Below are 26,456 nucleotides of genomic sequence, written 5' to 3' on the forward strand. Positions count from 1 at the left end.
AATCCCCCTCGTTCTCACCTTCCACCCCACCAGCCAGCGGATCCAACAAATCATCCACCAACATTTCCGTCACCTACAACGAGACCCCACCACTGGCCATATCTTCCCATCCGCTCCCCTCTCTGCGTTCAGCAGAGACCGTTCCTTCCGTAACTCCCTGGTCCACTCGTCCCTTCCTACCCAAACCACCCCAACCCCGGGCACTTTCCCCTGCAACCGCACTAGATGCAACACCTGTCCCTTTACCTCTCCCCTCAACTCCATCCAAGGACCCAAACAGTCTTTCCAGGTGAGACAAAGGTTCACCTGCACCTCCTCCAACCTCATCTATTGCATCCGCTGCTCTAGATGTCAACTTATTTACATCGGCGAAACCAAGCGCAGGCTCGGTGATCGCTTCGCTGAACACCTGCGCTCGGTCCGCATTAACCAAACTGATCTCCCGGTGGCCGAGCACTTCAACTCCCTCTCCCATTCCCAGTCTGACCTTTCTGTCATGGGCCTCCTCCAGTGCCATAGTGAGGCCCACCGGAAATTGGAGGAACAGCACCTCATATTTCGCCTGGGTAGTTTGCAGCCCAGTGGTATGAACATCGACTTCTCCAACTTTAGATAGTTCCTCAGTCACTCCCGTCCCCTCCTCCTTCCCAGATCTCCCTCTATCTTCCTGTCTCCACCTATATCCTTCCTTTGCCCCGCCCCCCTGACATCAGTCTGAAGAAGGGTCTCGACCCGAAACGTCACCCATTCCTTCTCTCCCGAGATGCTGCCTGACCTGCTGAGTTACTCCAGCATTTTGTGAATAAATCGATTTGTACCAGCATCTGCAGTTATTTTCATACCATTGAGATAATAATCTGCCTCCTTGTTTTTGCCGCCAAAGTGGATAACCTCACATTTATCTATATTATTATACCGCATCTACCACGCATCTGCCCACTCACTCAACCTGTCCAGGTCACCCTGCAACCTCCTAACATCTTCACAGTTCACACTGCCACCCAGTTTTGTGTCATCCGCAAACTTGCTAGTGTTGCTTCTAATTCCCTCTTCCAAATCATTAATATATATGGTAAACAGTTGCGGCCCCAACACCGAGCCTTGCGGCACTCCACTCGCCACTGCCTGCCATTCTGAAAAGGACCCGTTTACTCCTACTCTTTGCTTCCTGTCTGCCAACCAATTTTCTATCCATGTCAACACCATACCCCCAATACAATGTGCTCTAATTTTACTCACTAATCTCCCATGTGGGACCTTATCAAAGTCTCTGAAAGTCTCGATACACACATCCACTGGCTCCCCTTCATCCATTTTACTTGTCACATCCTCAAAAAATTCCAGAAGATTAGTGAAGCATGATTTCCCTTTCATAAATCCATGCTGACTTGGACTTATCCTTTTACTGCTATCCAAATGCACCGTTATTACCTCTTTAATAATTGACTCCAGCATCTTTCCCACCACCGAAGTCAGGCTAACTGGTCTGTAATTCCCCGTTTTCTCTCTCGCTCCTTTTTTGAAAAATGGGATAACATAAGCTATCCTCCAATCCACAGGAACTGATCCTGAATCTATTGAACATTGGAAAATAATCACCAATGCGTCCACTATTTCTAGAGTCACCTCCCTGAGGACCCTGGGATGCAGACCATCAGGCCCAGGGGATTTATCATCCTTCAGTCCCATTAGTCTACCCAATACTATTTCTCGCCTAATGCAAATTTCTTTCAGTTCCTCTACCCCCCTGGATCCTCTGTCCTCTAGTACCTCTGGGAGATTGTGTCTTCGTTAGTGAAGACAGATCCGAAGTGCCTGTTCAACTCTTCTGCCATTTCCTTGTTACCCATAATAATTTCACCCGTGTTTGCCTTCAAGGGACCCACATTTGACTTTGCTACTCTTTTTCTCTAAACATATCTAAAGCTTTTACTGTCCTTTATATTCTTGGCCAGCTTCCCCTCGTACTTCATCTTTTCAGCCCGTATTGCCCGTTTTGTTACTTTCTGTTGTCCTATGAAAGTTTCCCAATCCTTTGACTTCCCGGTACTCTTTGCTGTGTCATACATCTTTTTTAGTTTTATTCCATTCCTAACTTCCCTTGTCAGCCACGGTTGCCTCCTACTCCCCTTTGAATCTTTCTTTCTCTTTGGAATGAAATGTAGAAAATAGTTTATGCCTTTATTTGTACTACCAATATGCATGACTCCACACTTTGCTATGCTGTATTCCAGAGACTATCTTTAGTTTTCTATCCTGGGAGAAAGGCTATTTACCCTCTCTATGCCCCTTATAATTTGGCTCCTAGAAGCTGTTCCCAAAATCAATAAGATCATAAGGTTGATCCACCTTTTTTCAAGTTCACATTCCCATCCTAGCCTCATAACCCTTGATTCCCTTATTGATTAGACGTCTACCTCAGCATTTAAGTTATTCAGTGAATCAGCCTCTTCAAGGTGTTCCAAAGACTTATAACTATGAGTGAGATTAGAAATTCCTCTTCATCCCAGTTAGAGATGAGTCTCTCTTTATTCTGAGATTATGACCACGAGAGGAAACTTTCTCCTACCGTTTTGCACTGTAAGGAGTTTGTACGTTCTCCCCGTGACCTGCGTGGGTTTTCTCCGAGATCTTCGGTTTCCTCCCACACTCCAAAGACGTACAGGTATGTAGGTTAATTGGCTGGGTAAATGTAAAAATTGTCCCTAGTGGGTGTAGGATAGTGTTAATGTACGGGGATCACTGGGCGGCACGGACTTGGAGGGCCGAAAAGGCCTGTTTCCGGCTGTATATATATGATATGATCTCATTTTCTTTCGGTATCACAAAATGCTGGAGTAACTCAGCAGGTCAGGCAGCATCTAGGAGAGAAGGAATGGGTGATGTTTCGGGTCGAGACCCTTCTTCAGACAGACCTTAACTTTCTTTAAGTAATTCTACCAAGACTCCAGCAGTACTTTGAATATGGTCTCATTAGTGACTTGTAATAAATCTTCCCTACTTGGTATTCCAACACCCTTGAAATAACAGCCAGCATCCGACAGACATTCTGATTATTTGCTGGATAAGTATGCCAACTTTCTGTGTTCCATTTATGGGGACCCCAAATCCACTTGAACAGCGGCTTTCTGCAGTCTTTCTCCTTTGAAATAATAACCTGTTTAATCACTTTTCCTTCCAAAGTGAAGCGCTTTACATGTTCCCACACTTAACAACTTTTTGTCTCCTCAAGAGCAAGAGTGTTTAATTGTCATATGTACCGAGAACGGAACAATTAAATTCTGACTTGCAGCAGCATAACAAGCCTGCAAACACATTACTCATTGAACTTTGTAGTTAATAATGAAGTAGGTTTTCAAAGTCTACAGAGAGACTTGGGCCTTTTGGAAGGGGGGGGGGGGGGGGCTGAAAGATGGCAGATGGAGTTTAATGCTGATAAGTGTGAGGTGCTGCATTTTGGTAGGACAAATCAAAATAGGACGTACAGGGTAAATGGTAGGGAATTGAGGAATGCAGTGGAACAGAGGGACCTGGGAATAACTGTGCATTGTTCCCTGAAGGTGGAATCTCATGTGGATAGGGTGGTGAAGAAGGTGTTTGGTATGCTTGCCTTTATAAATCAGAGCATCGAATATAGAAGTTGGGATGTAATGTTGAAATTGTACAGGGCATTGGTGAGGCCGAATCTGGAGTATGGTGTGCAGTTCTGGTCACCAAATTATAGGAAGGATGTCGACAAAATGGAGAGGGTACAGAGGAGATTTACTAGAATGTTGCCTAGGTTTCAGCACTTAAGCTACAGAGAGAGGTTGAACAGGTTGGGTCTTTATTCTTTGGAGCGTAGAAGGTTGAGGGGGGACTTGATAGAGGTTTTTAAAATTTTAAGAGGGACGGACAGGGTTGACATGGGTAGGCTTTTCCCTTTGAGAGTGGGGAAGATTCCAACAAGGGGACATAACTTCAGAATTAAGGGACAAAAGTTTAGGGGTAACATGAGGGGTAACTTCTTTACTCAGAGGGTGGTGGCTGTGTGGAATGGGCTTCCGGTGGAAGTGGTGGAGGCAGGCTCGATTTTATTATTTAAGAGTAAATTGGATAGGTATATGGATGGGAGGGGATTGGAGGGTTATGGTCTGAGAGCAGGTAGATGAGACTAGGTCAGAGAAAGTGGTCGGCGTGGACTGGTAGGGCCGAACGGGCCTGTTTCCGTGCTGTAATTGTTATATAGTTATATGGTTTACAACACAAGAACAAACCCGTCAGCCCACAATGTCTGTGCTGAACATGCCAAAACCATTACTTACTTACCCAAACATAATCCATATCCCTCCATTCTCTGCCTATGTATATGTGTATGAAGTTGCAAGAATAACAACAAGTTATTAACTTCAAGCTAGTGTTTATTGAGCACGAGGATGTAAGGTTACAGTGGTTACAGTGCAAGCCGCAGCTCTCCAACGAGATGACTCCCCCGGGTACCGCGCATGTGCAAGATAACTTGCAGGAACGGCATATGCTAAAACCTGGCATGGACTTACTGTGAATACATTGACTGATCTACAATATGCCTATCCAAAACTCTAAAATGCTACCACATATATGTTTCAACCAGTGCATTCCAGGCACTTTGTGTAAAGAAACTTGCCTCATTATAAATCATAGGCAATATAACAAACAAAGAAAATCAGTAAGTTAAAAACCTCAATTCATGGGTTAGATAGTGTTTTGTAGTGTTCAAGAGTTTGATTTTTATGTTGCTGGTTAGCTGGGAGGGTGCCTCTCCTGGTAGAATCCAGGACCAGAGGCTTAGTCTCAGAATGGGCGATTCTGAGTGTTAAGAGTTCCACAGATGCTGAATCGATGAATATGTTGCAGGAGACACATGTGACTGCAGATGCTGGAATTTCCAGCAAAATATAACTACAGGAAGAACTCAACGGTTTGACCTGTATCTGTGGAGGCAAAGGAACAGCCGACGTTTTGGGTTGAGGCCCTGCATCAGGATTGAGAGTATACAGGGATAACCAATATACCTGTATAGAAGGTAAAGGGTTGAGTGAGGCAAAGGCTAGTGGGCAACAGATGGAAACAGACTGAGATGGAGCCAGTGGAGGAGTGTGAGGGGAGTCTTCAGTCATAGGCTAATATGTTATAGGTGGAAATGTAAGAAGAAAAAATAAGCAGATGAGAAGGGTAGAATCTGAGGTTAAAAATTGAACCAGATGAGGGGCAGACGGAACCAGGTGAGGGAGTGATGAGGAAAAGTGAACCAAGGGAGAAGAAACTCAGCTGGGTGAAGGGCAGATGGAACCAGGTAGGGGAGGCTGATGAGTTTAGGGAACAGGAGGGGTGACGAATGTGAAAGGTGAGCAAAGGGAGAGAGAAGCCAGGTGGACTGGTGCCAATGGATTACTTGAAATTGGAAAATAGTTATTTAATAATATTTAACCGTTTGGGAAGCAGGGCTTGTAGGCGCTGGTTAGACCGCATGCGGCGTATCGTGAGCAATTTTAGACTCCATATCTGAGGAAGGATGTGTTGGTCCTGGCGAGAGTTCAGAGGAGGTTTACCAGAATTATCCCAGGACTGGGCGAGTTAATATATGATGAGTGTTTGACGGCACTGGGCCTTTACTCGCTGGAGTTTAGGATGAGAGGGGACGTCAGGGAAACTTACTGAATAGTGAAAGGCCTGGATAGATTGGATGCAGAGAGGATGTTTCCACGAGTGGGGGAGTCTAGGACCATAGCCATCTTTAGGAAGGAGACGAAGAAGAATGTCTTTAGTCAGAGAGTGGTGAATCTGTGGAATTCATTGCCACAGAATGCTGTGGAGACCAAGTCAATGGATCTTTTTAAGGCAGAGATAGATAGATTCTTGGTTAGTATGGGTGTCAGGGGTTTTGGGGAGAATGCGGGAGAATGGGGTTGAGAGTGGAAGATAGATCAGCCCTGATTGAATGGCTGAGTAGACTTGATGGGCTGAATGGCCTAATTCATTTCCTATCACTCATGAGCACATTGTGGCTCAAGACGTGATAACGAGAGAGATACAAGGAACAGTGGAACTGTTAGGATGACTTGGATGCAGAAGGGGGAGGGGGGATGAGAGGAGGGGCAGGAATGCAGGACTTTTGAAATAAGAAAAATATGAGGTGTTTTTCCTTCAATTTGCGCGTGGCCCCACTGGTGGAGGAGGCCCAGGGCAGAAAGGTCGTATGGGAATGGGAAGAGGAGTTAAAATGTTTTGCAACCAGGAGATCACGTAGGCTAAGGTGGACTGAGCATGTGTTCAGCGAAACGATCACCAAGTAGATGCTTGGTCTCACCGATATTTCGGTTAAGGGAAGGGGGAGCAAGGGCAGAGCTGCGGGGTACCGAGGAGACACGAGTGAGGGCCTCATCTATGATGGGACAGGGGAACCCCCGTTCCCTAAAGAATGAGGACATCTCGGATGCGAGATGCAGGAAAAATGTTCCCAATGTTGGGCGAGTCCAGAACCAGGGGCCACAGTCTTAGAATAAAGGGGAGGCCATTTAAAACTGAGGTGAGAAAGAACTTTTTCACCCAGAGAGTTGTGAATTTGTGGAATTCTCTGCCACAGAGGGCAGTGGAAGCCAATTCACTGGATGAATTTAAGAGAGGGTTAGATAGAGCTCTGGGGGTTAGTGGAATCAAGGGATATGGGGAGAGGTTGGGCACGGGTTACTGATCAGCCATGATCATAATGAATGGCGGTGTTGGCTATGATTTCAATGAAACTTCTTCCATTAGCACCAAAGGGACAACGGTGAATAAGGTAGGCATGAAATTGTCACGCTATCGTGTACCGTTTTGGCTGTAGTTCAGGAACAAACAAACAAACAAACAAACAAACAAACAAACAAACAAACAAACAAACAAACAAGAGTTTTAGTATATAGATATATATGTAGAACTGAAAGCTTCCATGGGCTACAGTCAAAAAATTATATCTGAATAGACAATAGACAATAGGTGCAGGAGTAGGCCATTCAGCCCTTCGAGCCAGCACCACCGTTCAATGTGATCATGGCTGATTATTCTGAATCAGTACCCCGTTCCTGCCTTCTCCCCATACCCCCTGAGTCCGCTATCTTTAAGAGCTCTATCTAACTCTCTCTTGAAAACATCCAGAGAATTGGCCTCCATTGCCTTCTGAGGCAGAGAATTCCACAGATTTACAACTCTCTGACTGAAAAAGTTTTTCCTCATCTCCATTCTAAATGGCCTACCCCTTATTCTTAAACTGTGGCCCCTGGTTCTGGACTCCCCCAACATTGGGAACCTGTTTCCTGCCTCTAACGTGTCCAATCCCTTAATAATCTTATATGTTTCAATAAGATCCCCTCTCATCCTTCTAAATTCCAGTGTATACAAGCCTAGTCGCTCCAGTCTTTCAACATACGACAGTCCCGCCATTCCGGGAATTAACCTAGTGAACCTACGCTCCACGCCCTCAATAGCAAGAATATCCTTCCTCAAATTTGGAGACAAAAACTGTACATGGTATTACAGGTGCAGTCTCACTAGGGCCCTGTACAACTGCAGAAGGACCTCTTTGCTCCGATACTCAACTCCTCTTGTTATGAAGGCCAACATTCCATTGGCTTTCTTCACTGCCTGCTGTACCTGCTTGCTTCCTTTCAGTGACTAATGCACTAGGACACCCAGATCTCGTTGTACGTCCCCTTTTCCTAACTTGGCACCATCCAGATAATAATTAGCCTTCCTATTCTTACCACCAAAGTGGATAACCTCACATTTATCCACATTAAACTGCAACTGCCATGCATCTGCCCACTCACACAACCTGTCCAAGTCACCCTGCAACCTCATAGCATCTTCCTCACAGTTCACACTGCCACCCAGCTTTGTGTCATCCACAAATTTGCTAATGTTACTTTTAATCCCTTCATCCAAGTCACTTATGTATATCGTAAATAGCTGCGGTCCCAGCACCGAGCCTTGCGGTACCCCACTAGTCACTGCCTGCCATTCTGAAAGGGACCCATTTATCCCCACTCTTTGCTTTCTGTCTGCCAACCAATTTTCTATCCATGTCAGTACCCTACCCCCAATACCATATGCTGTAATTTTGCCCACTAATCTCCTGTGTGGGACCTTGTCGAAGGCTTTCTGAAAGTCACGGTACACTACATCCACCGGCTCTCCCCTGTCCATTTTCCTAGTTACATCCTCAAAAAATTCCAGATTCCCCTTCGTAAATCCATGCTGATTCGGAACGATCCTGTTACTGCTATCCAAATGCTCCGCAATTTCGTCTTTTATAATTGACTCCAGCATCTTCCCCACCACTGATGTCAGACTAACTGGTCTATAATTTTCTGTTTTCTCTCTCCCTCCTTTCTTAAAAAGTTGGATAACATTAACTACCCTCCAATCCACAGGAACTGATCCTGAATCTATAGAACATTGGAAAATGTTCACCAGTGCGTCCACAATGTCTAGAGCCATCTCCTTAAGTACCCTGGGAAGCAGACCATCAGGCCCTGGGGATTTATCAGCCTTCAGTCCCATCAGTCTACCCAACACCATTTCCTGCCTAATGTGAGTTTCCTGCAGTTCCTCCATCACCCTAGGATCTCTGGTCACTAGAACATCTGTGAGATTGTATCTTCCTTAGTGAAGACAGATCCAAAGTACGGTTCAACTCGTCTGCCATTTCCTTGTTGCCCATATTATATTCACTTGCTTCTGTCTTCAAGGGACCCACATTTGCCTTAACTATATATTTTTTCTCTTCACGTACCTAAAGAAGCTTTTATTTGGCACCTTTATATTATTGGCTAGCTTACCTTCCTACCTCATCTTTTCTCCTCGTATTGCCTTTTTAGTTATCTTCTGTTGCTCTTTAAAAGAGTCCCAATCCTCTGGCTTTGCTATGTTACACTTCTCTTTTATTTTTATGCTTTCCTTGACTTCCCTTGTCAGCCACGGGTGTCTCTTACTCCCCTTAGAATCTTTCCTCCTTTTGGGATGAATTGATCCTGCAACTTCTGCATTATTCCCAGGAATACCTGCCATTGCTGTTCCACCGTTTCCCCTGCTAGGGTCTCCTTCCAGTCAAATCTGGCCAGCTCCTGCCTCATGCCTCTATAATCCCCTTTGCTATACTGTAATACTGACACTTCCGATTTTCCCTTCTCCCTCTCAATTTGTAGATTAAAACATCATATTATGATCACTGCCTCCTAATGGCTCTTTTACCTTGAGTTCCCTTATCAAATCCAGTTCATTACACAACACTAAATCCAGAATTGGCATCTCCCTGGTAGGCTCCAGTACAAACTATTCTAAGAATTCATCTCGGAGGCACTCCACAAACTCCCTTTCCAGGGGTCCATTACCAACCTGATTTTCCCAGTCTACCTGCATGTTGAAATCTCCCATAACCACCATAGCATTACATTTGCTACATGCCAATTTAAACTCTTGATTCAACTTGCACCCTATGTCCAGGATACTGTTTGGGGGCCTGTAGATAACTCCCATTAGGGTCGTTTTACCCTTACAATTCCTCTGCAACTCCTTGGGTCACTCATCCCTTCCCATCCAAACCAGCACCTCCCCAGGTACCTTCCCCTGCAACCGCAGAGAAGTAGTTGAGACACGTACAATGTTTCACATTCATAATGGCATGTACATAAATAAGAAAGGTTTCGAGGTATATCGGTTAAATGCAGGTAAATGGGACGAGCTTACATTGGGCATCTTCGTCAGCATGGGCAAGTTGGGTAGGTAAGTCCTGTTTCTGTGTTGCATGATGCTGACTCTAATTTCTGCTAATTTATTTTTGTTCTAATATAAAGCAGCAGCAAGTAAGACTTTGTTATTTCCTCGGTTCATTTCCGATGAGAGATTGGCACAAACAAATGGTTTCTGTTCATTACAGCAAGTAAATGTGAGAGGGAATCAGGTGGCGATATTTAGCAATGGAAAGTTGTGGTAAAGTAAAATGAGGGGAAAAAATTTAAACTTCAGATAACTAGCATTTCGAGAGGAAAGGGGATGAAACTAATCAAATAGCTCTCAAAGGGGTCGAGATAGCCAGAGCACCGATGTTCTGAATATCCTGCTGAGCCATACAATAAACCATAGAGAATCTAACAGAATTCAGAACAGCTGCGACTTAAACAGCTGTGATAAACATTACACAGCCTTGTCAGGGGAAGGGAATAGTACAAGATGATTAAGCTGTTCCTGTATGAACCAGATTTAAATGTCATTGTTATATAACTTCACTGGTGATGATCGGATTGTGTTCAATGATCTCTTTAGAATTGAAATTTTAAAATGTAGATCTGCTGGAGCGTTTTTATCTTCTTGTATTTTGATCCTGTACTTTAATGACTCCCTGTCAGGAAGCTCATTCCCCAGCTCCCCCAAGTGCTGCATTGGAGACTTATCCATCCATCCCTGACATGTCCCCTTCTGCAAGGAAGAGCTTGGCCTCTGTTTGACAACAAGATGTAAAACTGGAGCGATGGGGTGGGGGAGGAGGAGGTTTGAGCAAGGTTGTTGGGGTGAAGACTCCCTGTGAATCTATCTACATTGGCCTGTAGCTGTCCCTGGAGAATTATTCTTCCATGGGCAACTACCAGACACCTGTAAAATCATCAGTTTACCTCCCATCTTTTCAGAAATGATGCTGAAAGAAAAAACTACAAAAGATTTTTATAACGTCTGAAAGTCTCAAACTGCTGCTATTAATATAAAGTGGATGTATGTCATTGCCGTGGGCGACACCGGCCAATTTTGCTCACAGTAGTCACCTATATCCAAATTTATTCCTCGACCAATAGCATTAAAATATTTTATTTTAATGCTATTGGTCGAGGAATAAATATAGGCCAAGATGTTAGAGATAACTGTCTTGCTTTTTTCAAAATTGGTGCAATAGAATATTTTACATTATTTGAGAGACCTAGCATGGAAATATACAAATTAGGAACAGAGGTAAGCAAAGTGTAACTAGGGAGAGAATAGGTCCCCTTAAGGATCAGTGTGGTCATTTATGCGTGGACCCAACGGAGATGGCTGAGATCTTAAAGGAATATTTCTCATCTGTATTTGCTGTGGAGAATGTCATGGAATCTAGGGTATTCGGGATGTCCTGAAACATACCAACATTACGAGGCGTTGGCGGTCTTGCGGCACAGAAAGATGGATAAATGGGCAGCACGGTAGCGCAGCGGTAGAGTTGCTGCTTTACAGCGAATGCAGCGCCGGAGACTCAGGTTCGATCCTGACTACGGGTGCTGCACTGTAAGGAGTTTGTACGTTCTCCCCGTGACCTGCGTGGGTTTACTCCGAGATCTTCGGTTTCCTCCCACACAAAAAGACGTACAGGTATGTAGGTTAATTGGCTGGGTAAATGTAAAAAAAAAAAATTTAAAAAAAATTGTCCATAGTGGGTGTAGGATAGTGTTAATGTACGGGGATCACTGGGCGGCACGGACTTGGAGGGCCGAAAAGGTCTGTTTCCGGCTGTATGTATATGATATGATATGATATGATAAATCCCAAGGACCTGTATATCACGGAACATAGAGCAGTACAGCACAAGAACAGGATTTTCGACACACAATGTCTGTGCTGATGCCGAGATACACTCATCTCATCTGCTTGTCCATATTTCATTTCATGCCATTCACTGCAACGGAAAAAAACGCTGGGGCTCCGACAGAGATTTTTGCATGTTCCCTAACATGGGAGAGGTACTGCAAGACTGGAGGGTGGCTAATGTTATGCCTTTATTTAAAACTGGATATAAGTACAAGCCAGAGACCTGTAGACCAGTGAGCCTAACATCACTGGTGGGAAAGTTACTGGAAGGGATTCTGAGAGATAAAATTTATCTGCATTTAGAAAATCAAGAACTGATTGGGGAAAGTCACATAGTGTGAAATTGTGTCTCATAAATTTGATTAAACTTTTTAAAGAAGTGATCAAAAGAGTTGACATTGGTAGAGCGGTAATTACTGACAATGTGGACTTTAGCAAGGCCTTTGGCAAGGTCACACATGGTAGGCTGGTGTGGAAGGTTAGATCATATGGGATCATGGGTGAACTGCCCCATCTACACTAGTCCCACCTGCTCACATTTGGCCCATATCCTTCTGAACCTTTCCTCTCCATGTATCTGTCCAAATGTCTTTTAAATGTTGTTCTCATGTCTGCCTCAAGTACCTTCTCTGGCAGTTCATTCTATGAATAAACTGTATGGAAAAAGTTGCCCCTTAGATTCCTATTAAATCTTTCACCTTGAACCTATGTCCCCAGGTTCATCATTCCTCTACTGTGGATAAAAGACCCTGTGTATCTATCCTATTTATTCTCCTCATGATCTTTTACACCTCTCTAAGATCTCCCCTCATCCTCCCGCGCTCCAAGGAATAGAGTCCCAGCCTGCCCAACCTTTCCCTATCGCTCAGGCCCTCAAGTCCTGGCAACATCCTCATAAATCTTATCTTATGTCTCCTCGGCCTGCTCTGCCATTTGATAAGATTGTAGCTGTTCTGATTGTAACATTAACTCCAGATTCCCAGCAACACCCCGTGGTAGTCTTTCATGTGCTTGCTTATCAATAATCCACCGAGGTTTAGCCTTATTGTCACATGTACCAAAACACAGTGAAAACCTTTGTTCTGCATGCTATCCAATCAAATCAGATAATACTGTGCGCAAATACAATCAAGCCAAACTCAACTCCAATAGGTGAGGGAAGGGAAAGATACAGGGTTCCAAATATTGTTCTTAGTTTTGTAGCGCAACAGTTCCAGAGTCAGAGTATAATCTATCACTGCTTTAGAAATGGTCAAAGCTACGGCTTCCACTGCCCTTTGAGGAGGGGAGTTATAATGACTCAGAGCCCTGTAAAAAAATTAATTGCCTTGTGCCTGTCTTAAATGGGTAACTACTTATTTTTAAAGTGATTTTAACTTAATTGCTCCCACAAGAGGAATCATCCTCCTCACATCCAACCTGTTAAGAGCCCACATGAAATTGTATGTTTCATATATATCAAGTAACCTCTCACCCTTACAAACCTAGTCAAACCCTTTCTCATGTAAATGGTCGCACCTTCCAGGAATTCATCTGATAAACTTTTTCTAAAAACTTAATAATACATTAACATCTTTCCTTGAGCAAAGAAACAAATAGCTCAAATCTGATCTCATCCATGCCCCATATAACTAAAACATGACCTCCTAATGTTTGCATTCAATTCAGCTTGCAATAGGTGATCGCATTCTGGAGACAGAAGGAACTGCAGATGCAGGTTTTCAAAATAAATACTGTCACTCAGTGGGTCATCTCTAGAGGACATGGATAGACACCATTTCAGGTCGGGACCCTTCTTTAGAAGGTCAAGGTTGACTCTGCCTGATTACCTTGAATTTTTCTAAGTACCTTGCTGTGCTATCTTTAACAATAACTTCTTTTTGAGCGACAATAACTAACCTGTAGTTCCCAGCTTTCATTCTCCCTCCCTTTCTGAATAAAGTCCTTAATTTAATGCCTCACCCAGAAGACACCAACATTATCGAATGCATTGGAGTATCATCCTAAATTTTGGTGCTAGAGATTCTGGAATGGGACTGGAACCCAAATTATCTAAGTATGATGACGCGAGAAACTACATTGTCATAGTGAGGCCCACCTCAAATTGGAGGAACAGCACCTTATATTTCGCTTGGGCAGTTTACACCCCAGCGGTATGAACATTGATTTCTCTAACTTTAGATAGCTCCTCTGTCCCTCTCTTTCCCCTCCCCTTCCCAGTTCTCCCACTGTCTTCCTGTCTCCTACTACATCCTTTCTTTGTCCCGCCCCCTCCCTTAACATCAATCTGAGGAAGGTCTCGACCCGAAACGTCACCCATTCCTTCTCGCCTGAGATGCTGCCTGACCCGCTGAGTCACTCCAGCATTTTGTGATACCTTCGAGGAACTACAGATGCTTGAACCTTGTACTCCATTAACTAGATGATCGCCCACTTACTTATCCTATCTATATCCCTTTGTAATCTCCTTATATCTTCTTCACAATTTACCTTTCATCCAACTTGTCTCATCACCAAACCTAGCTACCAGATTTTGTGTGGCTTCATCTTAGTTACATTTTGATTGTAAATATTTGAGGTTCCGACGTTGATCATGTGGCTCATCTTGTCGTTCAGAAATAGACCTGTATTGCCTACTGCATTTTTTATTTTCCAAACAATCTTTCAACTGTGTTGATATGTTTCCTTAGCAATATGAACTTTTGCTTTCCATAGCAAACTTTCATGTGGTTACATGTCAAATCATTCACCAATTCCTCTTTATCCACAGAACATGTTAATTTGTCAAAGCACTCCAATTTGTCAAATGCAATTTTAGTTTTTAGTTTAGAGATGCAGCGTGGAAACAGACCCTTTGCCTCTGCACTGACCAGCGATCACCCATTCACTAGTTCTATCCTACACACTAGGGTCAATTTACAGAAGACAATAAACCTACATATCTGCACGTCTTTGGAATGTGGGAGGAAACCGGAGCACTAGAGAAAACCACATAGTCACAGGGAGAACGTACAAACTCCATGCAGACAGCACCCATAATCAGGATCGAACCCGGGTCTCTGGCGCTGTAAGGCAGCAACTCTACCACTACGCCACCGTGTCACCCTGGATTTCCTTCCACAATACCATGTTGAGTTTGCCTAATTGCCTTGAATTTTTCTAAGTACCTCCTTATATCTTTAATAATAACTTCTCTCTGACAGACATTAACTAACTTATAATTTCCTGCTTTCTGTCCCTCCCTTTCTGACTAAAGTCATCAATTTAATGCCTTGCCTAAAAGACTCTATCGTCATTGAGTGCATTGGAATTTCATATTAAATATTTGTGCTGAAGAATCTGGAATGGGAATTGGAACCCAAATGATCCAAATATGGTGACATAAGGAACTGCAGATATTGGAATCTTAAAGAGCAAATGGAGTGTTGGAGGAATTAAGTGGATAAGGCAGCATCTCTGGAGGAAATGGATAGACAATGTTTTGGTTGGAATCCTTCTTCAGTGTAAATTGGCCCCCATCCGAAATATCCCCTAATTATTCCCTCCACAGATGCTGCCTGACTCGCTGAGGCCATCCATCACTGTGTTTTGATCTACGTGTGGCAACAGTGCTACCAACAATAATACCTGAGTCTAGCATAAGTATACAGTGTTGGTGTGCAGGGATTGCTGGGCGGCGCGGATCCGGTGGGCCGAAGGGCCTGTTTCTGCGCTGTATCTCTAAATCTAGATCAGTAGTCTCATTCTGTGAATTCAGTCTGGCATTGTCCAAGAGACTACTTAATCCCTCCCCACTTACGTCCAAGACACCTCACATGCTCTCCATCTCCTATATAACTTCCGGTTTCCAGACCCCCACTCCCTCATCTTTACCATGGATGTCCAGTCACTCGACACTTCCATCCCCCACAAGGATGGTCTTGAAGCCCTCCGTTTCTTCCTCGAACGTAGAACCAGCTAAACCCCATCTACTAACACTCTCCTCCGCCTAGCAGAGCTGGTTCGTACCCTTAACAACTTCTCCTTTGACTCCTCCCACTTCCTCCAAACCAGAGATGTAGCTATGGGCACTCGCATGGGCCCTAGCTACGCCTGCCTCTTTGTCGGGTACGTCAAACAATCCCTGTTCTGGACGTATACTGGCCCCAACCCCAAACTCTACCTCCGCTACATCAACGACTGCATTGGTGCTACCTCTTGCACCCATGCAGAACTCACTGACTTCATACACTTCACTTCCAATTTCCATCCTGCCCTTAAATATACTTGGACTATCTCGGACATCTCCCTACCATTTCTGGACCTCACCATCTCCATCACAGGAGACAGACTAGTGACGGACATCTACTATAAACCCACTGACTCGCACAGCTATCTGGACTACACTTCTTCCCACCCTGTCTCCTGCAAAAAGTCTATCCACTACTCCCAATTCCTCCGTCTACGCCGCATCTGCGCCCGGGATGAGGTGTTTCACACTAGGGCATCAGAGATGTCCCCATTCTTCAGGAAACGGGGCTTCCCCTCTTCCATTATAGATGAGGCTCTCACTAGGGTCTGTTCTACATTCCGCAGCTCCGCTCTTGCTCCCCCTCCCCCCATTCGCAACAAGGACAGAATCCCCCTCGTTCTCACCTTCCACCCCACCAGCCAGCGTATCCAACAAATCATCCTCCAACATTTCCGTCATCTCCAACGGGACCCCAACACTGGCCATATCTTCCCATCCCCTCCCCTCTCTGCGTTCCTCAGGGACCGTTCCCTCCATAACTCCCTGGTCCACTCGTCCCTTCCTACCCAAACCACCCCAACCCCGGGCACTTTCCCCTGCAACCGCATTAGATGCAACACCTGTCCCTTTACCTCCCCCCTCAACTCCATCCAAGGACCCAAACAGTCTTTCCAGGTGAGACAAAGGTTCACCTGCACCTCCTCCAACCTCATCTATTGCATCCGCTGCTCTAGTTGTCAACTTATTTACATCGGCGAAACCAAGCGCAGGCTCGGCGATCGCTTCGCTGAACACCTGCGCTCGATCCGCATTAACCAAACTGATCTCCCGGTGGCCGAGCACTTCAACTCCCCCTCCCATTCCCAGTCTGGCCTTTCTGTCATGGGCCTCCTCCAGTGCCATAGTGAGGCCCACCGGAAATTGGAGGAACAGCACCTCATATTTCGCCTGGGCAGTTTGCAGCCCAGTGGTATGAACATCGACTTCTCCAACTTTAGATAGTTCCTCTGTCCCTCCCGTCCCCTCCCCCTTCCCAGATCTCCCTCTATCTTCCTGTCTCCAACTATATCCTTCCTTTGTCCCGCCCCCCTGACATCAGTCTGAAGAAGGGTCTCGACCCGAAACGTCACCCATTCCTTCTCTCCCGAGATGCTGCCTGACCTGCTGAGTTACTCCAGCATTTTGTGAATAGGTAGGGAAACAGTGTTTGGAGTAGAGAATCAGACATTATCTTACTGAGTTACAGTACAGAAATTAGAGACTGGATGGCCTGCTCCTGCTTTTAACACTTGTATTCTACTGAGCAGCATTTCAGAGTCACTTTGGCAAAGCTAGAGTCGCATCAAGGCCACACAAGGTGTGGTTACAGAAAAAGACTGCAGATGTTGGAATCTTCAGCAAGGGGCAAACTGCGGGAATACTCAGTGGGTCAGGCAGCATCTGTGGAGGGAAGTGGACTAAGGACATTTCGGGTTGGAACCCTTCATCAGACTGATAGATGACGGGTTCCTTCCCTGACATTCATTAGTGAGCCAGATGGGTTTTTGTAACAATCCAGTAGTTTGGTGATCATCATCACTCATGACTACTTGTTTTAATAGCTGCTACTATCTCCATCACCCCACTGATAATACTGGTCATGTAATAAAGTTAGATTTATTATAAGAAAACTTATAATAAAATTACTGGAAACATTCAGCCAGTCAAGCAACACATTTGGAGAATGAGTCAGAGCCAATGCTTTAAGTTTAGCTTTATTATTGATACATTTACCGAGGCACAGTGATAAGGTTTGTTTTGCATGTTATCCAAACAGATCAGATATACATACATAGATTCAATCAGTTCAAACTCAAATACACAGATAGAGCAAAGGGGAAGATACAAACTGCAGAACATAGTGCATCAGTTCCTTAGCAAAGACCAATGTCTGAAATCCATTAGAGGTGTATCAAACAGTACCCTAGCGTATGGAAGGGCCATTCAGAAGCCTGATAATCGAGGGGAAGAAGCTGTTGCTGAGTCTAGTGGTGTGCGCTTTCGTTTCTGTACCTTCTGTCATTCGAGAGCAGGGAGACGAAGGAATATCCCGGTTGGGAAGAGTCTTTGATTATGCTGGCTGCTTTTCCATTGATTCCAATTGGCTGATTCAAGCCAGTGACTTTTCATCAAAGGTTTGTGCTGGATTATAAATGTAATGTGTACCCAGTGTTTTGTGTTAACCCAGAGGTTCTAATGTTGCAGGTATGTTACCAAGTGAAAGAAGGGAGCATTTGCAAGATGGAGCACCTTCTGCGTGGGCATTTACTGCTTCTGATCCAGAGAGCGCACCAGTATCTGCTCCTTGCCACTTTTGAAATGGCGGGTCTGAAGATTATGAAGAAAGCCAAGGTAGGATGAAATAATTAGCTTGGAAATATAAGCAGTAAGTGTGGGAAGCATTCAGCAGTCAGGTAGCAACTGTGGAAACTGGAGATGTCAACCCTGAAATTTCTTAAAAGAATTCTCATAAAATTCTTAAAAGATTGGACAGGCTAGATGGAGGAAAAATGTTCCCGATGTGCATTCAAATATGTGCTCAAGGATGTTTAGTTACGCATTAGCTCAGGCGCAGTCATTTCACCTCTTGGCAGACGTATGATATAAGACACAGTCACTCATGGGTTAAAATGTGATCTAGAGGTTTGAATGATTTACATAGAAAACTGCCTTGGGTGTCAGAGAACTGGAGCAATAACGTTAACTGATCTTTCCAATTTCCTCTATTCCTAGAAAAGTTCTGTGCATCCAGGAAAGAATTATGAAATTATATCGCTGTTATATATTTGGGAGTCTGAAGGAGTGAAGCTTTGTTTGCCCATTCCGGCTTCAGATGCTGCCTGACCCACTGAGTTTATGCAGTACTTTGTATTTTGCTCAAGATTCCAGCATCTGTAGTTCCTCAAGTCTCCATGTTTAGGAGTTGTTGTTTTTGGAATGTTATTGAAAATGTTAAAGCATATGCATGTATGTATGACATGTTGTTTTGGAATTTGAGAGTTTTGAAGTTCATGAGTGACATGTACCTCAGTGGATTCCATTACATTAGAGTAGTTCAGTAACATCCTAACCATAGCCTGTTAACATCCATTACATCAGAGTAGTTCAGTAACATCCTAACCATAGGCTGTTAATATCCATTACATTATAGTTCAGTAACTTCCTAACCGTAGCCTGTTAACATCCATTACATCAGAGTAGTTCAGTAACATCCTAACCATAGCCTGTTAACATCCATTACATCAGAGTAGTTCAGTAACATCCTAACCATAGGCTGTTAACATCCATTACATCAGAGTAGTTCAGTAACATCCTAACCATAGGCTGTTAACTCGTGGCACATGACAACACTTGACTTTGCCCACTGAAAGGAGGAACCCCTGAGGGTATTTACAGAGGTTTAACTGTCTCAAAGCACCACATGCAGGAGAATAGGCTCTTCCTCACCAATCTTTTGGTGTTGTGGTGCATGGAGATTACAAGGGAAGTGCTTGATGACTAGGCTGAGACTGATGGTGGTGTAGAAAGGCTTAGAGTTTAGTTTAGTTTAGAGATACAGCGCGGAAACAGGCCCTTTTGGCCCACCGGGTCCGCACCGACCAGCGATCCCTGCACATTAACACTATCCTATACTCACTAGGGACAATTTTTAAAATTTACCAAGCTAATTAACCTACAAACCTGTATGTCTTTGGAGTGTGGGATGAAACCGAAGATCTCGGAGAAAACCCACGCAGGTCACGGGGAGAACGTACAAACTTCGTACAGACAGCACCCGCAGTCGGGATTGAACCTGGGTCTCCGGCGCTGCATTCACTGTAAGGCAGCAACTCTACCGCTGCGCCACCGTGCCACCGTTTGGAGTATGATGGTGGTGTAGAGAGGTTTGGGGTATGATGGTGGTGTGGAAAGGTTTGGATGGATGTTGCCGGGTTGGACAGTTCTTAAAGATGGTTACAGTGACTGGAAGAGGGATGTGAAATGAATAGGGAAGGGCATGTAAGGACAGCTGATCCTCAGAGACAGGACGAGTGATGAATTGGGAAGGTTGGCAGGAGAAGCAGGGAGTTGACGGTTGTTGTAGGGAGGATGGTATGTGTTTACGGGGGGTTCTCGCAGGTGTTTAATGCTGGGACATTTTGAGGACAAGTGGAGGGTGGAGGATGTTGTTGGGATAATGATGGCAAGTTACAGAAGTTACCAACACTGAGTAAACTGAACTGCACCTCAGCTCCCCTGGCGGTGGTCCAGGTGGTCTCAAGGCATAGAGTCATGCAACACAGAACCAGGTCCATTGGCCCAACTTGCCCATGCGGACCAAGGTGCCCCATTTATGCGAGTCACACCTGCCTATGCTTGGCCCATATCTCTGTAAACCTAGGATAGACACAAAAAGCTGGAGTAACTCAGCGGGACAGGCAGCATCTCTGGAAGAAATGGATGATGTTTCGGCTCGAGACCCTTCTTCAAACTGGTTAGGGATAAGGGAAACGAGAGACATAGATGGTGATGTGGAGAGATAAAGAACAATGAATGAAAGATGTGCAAAAAAGTAACGATGATAAAGGAAACAGGCCATTGTTAACTGTTTGTCGGGTGAAATTGAGAAGCTGGTGCGACTTGGGTGGGGGGGAAGGGATAGAGAGAGAGGAAATGCCGGGGCTACCTGAAGTGAGAGAAATCAAAATTGCTATCATTGGGCTGTAAGCTGCCCAAGCGAATTATGAAATGCTGTTCCTCCAATTTGCATTTAGCCTCACTCTGACAATGGAGGAGACCAAGGACAAAACGGTGTGTGTAGGAATGGGAAGGAGAATTAAAGTGTCCAGCAACCGGGAGATCAGGTAGGTTCATATGGGCTGAGCGAAGGTGTTCAGCGAAACGATCGCCCGGTCTGCGCTTGGTCTCGCCGATGTATAAGAGCCCACCACATATTAAACAACGGATACAGTAGATAAGGTTGGAGGAGGTGCAAGTGAACCTCTGCCTAATCTGAAAGGACTGTCAGGGTCCCTGGACAGAGTGGAGGGAGGAGGTACAGCGACAGATGTTGCATCTTTTGCAGTTGCTGGGGAAGGTACCTGGGGACGGGGTGGTTTGGATGGGAAGGGATGAGTTGAACTGGGAGTTGCGGAGGGAATGGTCTCTGCGGAAGGCGGAAAGGGGTGGAGATGGAAAAATGTGGCTAGTGGTGGGATCCCATTGGAGGTGGCGGAAATTTTAGAGGATTGTGTGTTGTATGGGGTGGAAGGTAAGGACTAGGGGGGACTCTGTCTCTTGCGATTAGAGGGAGGGGGAGCAAGGGCAGAGCTGCGGGGTACCGAGGAGACACGAGTGAGGGCCTCATCTATGATGGGAGAGGGGAACCCCCATTCCCTAAAGAATGAGGTCATCTCGGATACTAGATGCAGGAACAATGTTCCCAATGTTGGGGGAGTCCAGAACCAGGGGCCACAGTCTTAGAATAAAGGGGAGGCCATTTAAAACTGAGGTGAGAAGGAACTTTTTCACCCAGAGTTGTGAATTTGTGGAATTCTCTGCCACAGAGGGCAGTGGAGGCCAAATCACTGGATGGATTTAAGAGAGAGTTAGATAGAGCTCTAGGGGCTAGTGGAATCAAGGGATACGGGGAGAAGGCAGGCACGGATTATTGATTGTGGATGATCAGCCATGATCACAATGAATGGCAGTGCTGGCTCAAAAGGCCGAATGGCCTCCTCCTGCACAGATTTTCTATGTTTCTATGTCCTAGTATGGAACGCCTCATCTTGGTTGCAGATGCGGCGTAGACGGAGGAATTGAGAGTAGGGGATAGTCTTTGCAGGAAGCAGGGTGGGATGAAGTGTAGTCGAGATAGTTGTGGGAGTCAGTGGGTTTGTAATAGACGTCAGTCAATAGTCTATTTCCTGGGATAAAGACTGTGAGATCAAGAAAGGGGAGGGAGGTGTCGGAGATGGTCCAAGTGAATTTGAGTGCGGATGGACAATTGGTGGTGAAGTTGATGAGGTCCATGAGTTCTGCATGGGTGCAGGAGGTAGCACCGATGCAGTCATCAATATAACGGAGATAGAGTTCAAGGTTACGGCCAGTGTACGGCTGGAACAGGGATTGTTCAACGTACCCTGCAAAGAGGCAGGCATAGCTGGGGCCCATGCGGGTGCCCATAGCTACGCCTTGGACTTGGAGGAAGTGGGAGGGGTCAAAGGAGAAGGTGTTGAGGATGAGGACCAGCTCCGCTAGGCGGAGTAGAATGTTAGTAGAGGGAAATTGGATGGTTCCGCGGTCGAGGAAGAAACGGAGGGCTTTAAGGCCTTCCTGGTGGGGGATGGAGGTGGACAGTGACTGAACGTCCACAGTAAAGATGAGGGAGTGGGGGCTCAGCAAGTGGAAGTCATTAAAGAGACAAAGGGCATGTGAGGTGTCAGGAGAGATTGGACCAGGGGGGATAGGATGGAGTCGAGGTACTCGAAAATCATTTCTGTTGGACAGGAGCAGGCAGAAACAATGGGTCTGCCAGGGCAGTTGTGTTTGTGGATTTTGGGGAGAAGGTAAAATCGGGCTGTGCGGGGCTGGGAAATGATAAGGTTGGAGGCTGTGGAAGGCAGACAGCCAGAAGTGATGAAATCAGAAATGGTGTGTGAGATTGAGGCCTGGTGCTCGTCGCTGGGGTCATGGTCCAAGGATAAGTAGGAGGAGGTGTCTGCGAGTTGTCGCCTACCCTCAGCCCGGTAGAGGACAGCACGCCAGACTACCACGGCTCCTCCCTTGTCGGCGGGTTTGATTATAATGTCGGGGTTGCTGCAGAGTGAGCGGAGGGCTGTACATTCAGGGGGGGTGAGGTTAGAGTAGGTAAGGGGAGTGGAAAAGTCCCCTAGCCCCAGCCCGGCTGTCTAAACCTTTTCTATCCATGCTTTGTCCTTTAACCATTGCAGAAGAGGGCTTGAGCTCTTTATTTAGAACCCAAATAGACGCACATAAAGTTTTGTGTGATGCCAGCATGCGAAAGAACACCAAAAAAAAGAGCAGGCGACCCACTCCTCACAACTGCCACTCCATTCAGGGTAATCATGTTGATCCGCCCGAGGCCTGAACTCCTCTTTTGTGCCAGTTACCAAAGTCTTCAATTCCCTGATCTTTCAAAAATGAGCTACCTTCTCTGTAAATACCCCCAATAATCTTCTCTCCACAATCCTATCTGGTTGACAATTCCAAAGATTCACTGTGCCCTGTGAAAATAAATTTGCAAGCACCTCTGTTTTAAGTGACCGTACCTTTATCTTGCAACCATGTCCTCCCGTTTGAGCCTTCCCTGCAAATGGTAACACGCCATTGTTGAAAAATTAAACATATTAAAGGAAATGTACGCAGTAACCACGCGCTTCCTTATTTTATTTCCTGTTAAATTGTTGTTCCTATTTTTTAACGCATATCAACAGTTAAATTAAGAATTGATCACACTATGCAGTGAGCCAGTTCAATTTTTCAATTGTTTCAATTGTTGGGAACATTTTGGATGTACACAGTAGCTTATTTTTCAAAAAAGGGTGTTTAAATTTGTGTTTAGAGGAAAATAGCTGTAAATTAAACGGAAGATTAAACATTCTAATCAAGTCAGACTGACTGTGCCTGCAGTTCATAGCTTGATTGGTTAATCCACTCACAAGCGAATGTAATGGGCACAGTAGTCAGTGATACAGCTCTGCTAGTTGCTCTGGCATTCAGTAAGATTATGGTGATCTTCTATCCTGACTTATCTTTCCTGCCCTATCCTTGCATTTGTTGGATTTCCAGCCATTCAAAAGTCTGTCAGTCTCAGTTCTAAACATATCCAATGTCTGAAGATAGACACAAAATGCTGGAGTAACTCAGCGGGACAGGCAGCATCTCTGGAGAGAAGGAATGGATGATGTTTCGGGTCGAGACCTGAAACGTCACCCATTCCTTCCCTAGAGATGCTGCCTGTCCCGCTGAGTTACTCCAGCATTTTGTGTCTATCTTCGGTTTAAACCAGCACCTGCAGTTCTTTCCTACACATCTCCAATGTCTGATCTGGTGTTAGTCTCTGAGGAAGAGAATTACAAAGGTTCACAGTCCTCTGAGAGAACAAATCCCTCCTCGTCTATTAAAATGTGCAACCTTTATTCTAACCATCCAGAGCAACCTACCATGCAGAACCTTGTCGAATGCTTTCCTGAAGCCCATAATCACAACATCCACTGCTCTGCCCTCATCAACCTTTTTGGTCACGTTTTCAAAAAATCAATCAAATTTGTGAGACAAGACCTCCTACATACAAAACCATGTTGACTATCCCTAATCAGCCCTTGTCCATCTAAATGCCTGTATACCCTATCCCTCAGAATACTCTCTAGTAACTTTCCAACCACAGTTGTGAAGCTCACCAGCCTATAGTTCCCAGCATTTTCCTTGCAGCCCTTCTTGTATAGAGACATAACATTTGCCACCCTCCAGTCTTCCGGCACCTCTCCTGTATTTAAAGACGACACCTACATTTCAAGCAGGACTCCCGCAATTTCCTCTCTAGTTTCCCACAATGTCCTTGGATATATCTGATCAGACCCTGGAGATTTGTCTACCTTCATACCGGATAGTACCTTCAGCACCTCTTCGACCCAACACTGACTGCTCTCAAGACACTTCCATTGACTGCCCCAGGTTCGTCCGTGCCCCTGTCTTTCTCCTCAATTAATACCTTGCCCATCTCCTGTGGCTAGAATTTAAAGAATTAATAGGAGGTTTATTCATAATAATTATCTGTTAAGGCCAAAACAGAAACAAAATCCTCCTCATGACCTACAAAGCCCTCCATAACCTGGCCCCATCCTACCTGACCGACCTCCTCCACAGGCACACTCCCACCTGCACCCTCCGCTCTGCTGCTGCCAATCTCCTATCCCCCCACATCCGGACCAAACTCAGATCCTGGGGGGACAGGGCTTTCTCCATCGCTGCTCCCACCCTATGGAACTCACTACCCCAAACCGTCAGAGACTCCTCCACACTCACCACATTCAAAACATCACTGAAGTCTCACCTGTTCAGTACTGCCTTCAACCACTGAAGGTCACCTCACCTTCTGTCTCCTTTCTCTGTTCGTTTACTTATTTATCTATTTATTCACTTCCCTATGTTCTCTAAATCCCTGTAAAGCATCTTTGAGTATATGAAAAGCACTATATAAATGTAATGCATTATTATTATTATTATTATTATTAGTGTACCTGTGGCAATTGAAAGACGTTAAAGATACTATTAAGTCAAAAGCAAAGGTTTATAACGTTGCCAAAAAAAGCAACTAGGCTATTGGGGGGGAAAAATCAGAACTCAGCAAGAGTCAGAAAAGGATTAAGGAAAGGGAAAGCAGGCTACAAAAGCAACCAATCTAAAACATAATAACAGATTTAAAACCTTCTACCGTAATGTGAAACAGAAAAGATGAACTCAAGTTAATGTGGGTCCCTAATATTGGGAGAGATTACAGTGGAGTTTACATGAATAGGAAAATTGAATCCATAGTTTGTGTCTGTCTTCAAGGAAACAGGCACAGAAAGTCTTCTGGAAGTAGTTAAGGACTGAAGACAATTAAAGTTCAGGACCAAGTGACCTGCATCCTTAGATTTTGAAGGCAGTGGCTATGGAGATGGGGGATGCACTGTTGTAATTTTCCAAGAACACCTCTGTCAAATCGGAGGTAAATGTAACCTTACTATTTTGGAAATAAGGAAACGAGAACTATAGATCTGTTAGCCAGACTTCATTGATTGGAAAATGCTAGACTATGTTATTAACGATGTGGTTGAGGTCACATGGAGAGTAATACTGCGATAACTAAGTTATGAAAAGGAAATTGCTTTTGTTCGAGCTATTGGAGTTTCTTTTCAGGTGTATCTCGCCGAACAGATACAAAATGCTGGAGTACTTCTTCAGACTGAGGAAGGGTCTTGACCCGAAATGTTACCCATTCCTTCTCTCCAGAGATGCTGCCTGTCCCGTTGAGTTATTCCAGCATTTTGTGTCTATATCAAAGATACTAGAGGAACAAGATGGACCAATCTGTTGAAATCGCGTATACTGGTGTAGTACGCAAAGGATCCATTTTATATGCAAAACTTAGCTATGCCTCTCGCAGTGTAATCAGTGTTTTCGGGGAACAGTATGTGTGATGATACCATTAAAATGCAGAATATATCTCATCTATCAATTCACAGATTTTTGTTATTTTTCTTTTAAAATGTTTCTGCAAGTTTCTGTCTACTAAAATGGCACCATGACATACTACGGTTTTTAGGGTCGAGTGGTCTATCTTGTCCCTCTAGTATCATTGGTCTATATTCAGTTTAAACCAGCATCTGCAGTTCCTTCCTATACATATCTCACAGAACAGATCAGGCTGAAGCACTTGATGTGGGTATTAGGAGTTTCATTAGGTCTTGGAAATGGTTCCACATAAGAGATTATTAAATAAAATCAAGCAATACAGTATTGGGGATAAGAGACTGCCATGGAAAGAGGATTAATCCAGAAAACAGTAGGAAAAAAATTGATAATTCTCAAGTTA

The 26,456-nt window shown here is 44.7% G+C and overlaps 2 protein-coding genes across 2 annotated transcripts in view; one reads left to right on the top strand and one right to left on the bottom strand.

Moving 5' to 3' along the window:
- The window catches only part of LOC144610416 (sodium-dependent phosphate transporter 1-like), a 71,099-nt gene that overhangs the window by 43,762 nt on the left and 881 nt on the right, over nucleotides 1–26,456 (bottom strand). The gene's annotated exons all lie outside the window — the stretch shown is intronic.
- Nucleotides 9,680–26,456, top strand: part of LOC144610248 (cytosolic purine 5'-nucleotidase-like) — a 163,568-nt gene continuing 146,791 nt past the window's right edge. The window contains exons 1-3 of the mRNA XM_078428840.1: nucleotides 9,680–9,776; nucleotides 11,985–12,085; nucleotides 18,083–18,229. Of these exons, the coding sequence (XP_078284966.1) occupies nucleotides 9,680–9,776; nucleotides 11,985–12,085; nucleotides 18,083–18,229 (345 nt within the window). The remainder of the gene's footprint in view (nucleotides 9,777–11,984; nucleotides 12,086–18,082; nucleotides 18,230–26,456) is intronic.

Source organism: Rhinoraja longicauda, chromosome 36, assembly GCF_053455715.1.
Source record: "Rhinoraja longicauda isolate Sanriku21f chromosome 36, sRhiLon1.1, whole genome shotgun sequence".
NCBI classification, from domain to species: Eukaryota; Metazoa; Chordata; class Chondrichthyes; order Rajiformes; family Arhynchobatidae; genus Rhinoraja; species Rhinoraja longicauda.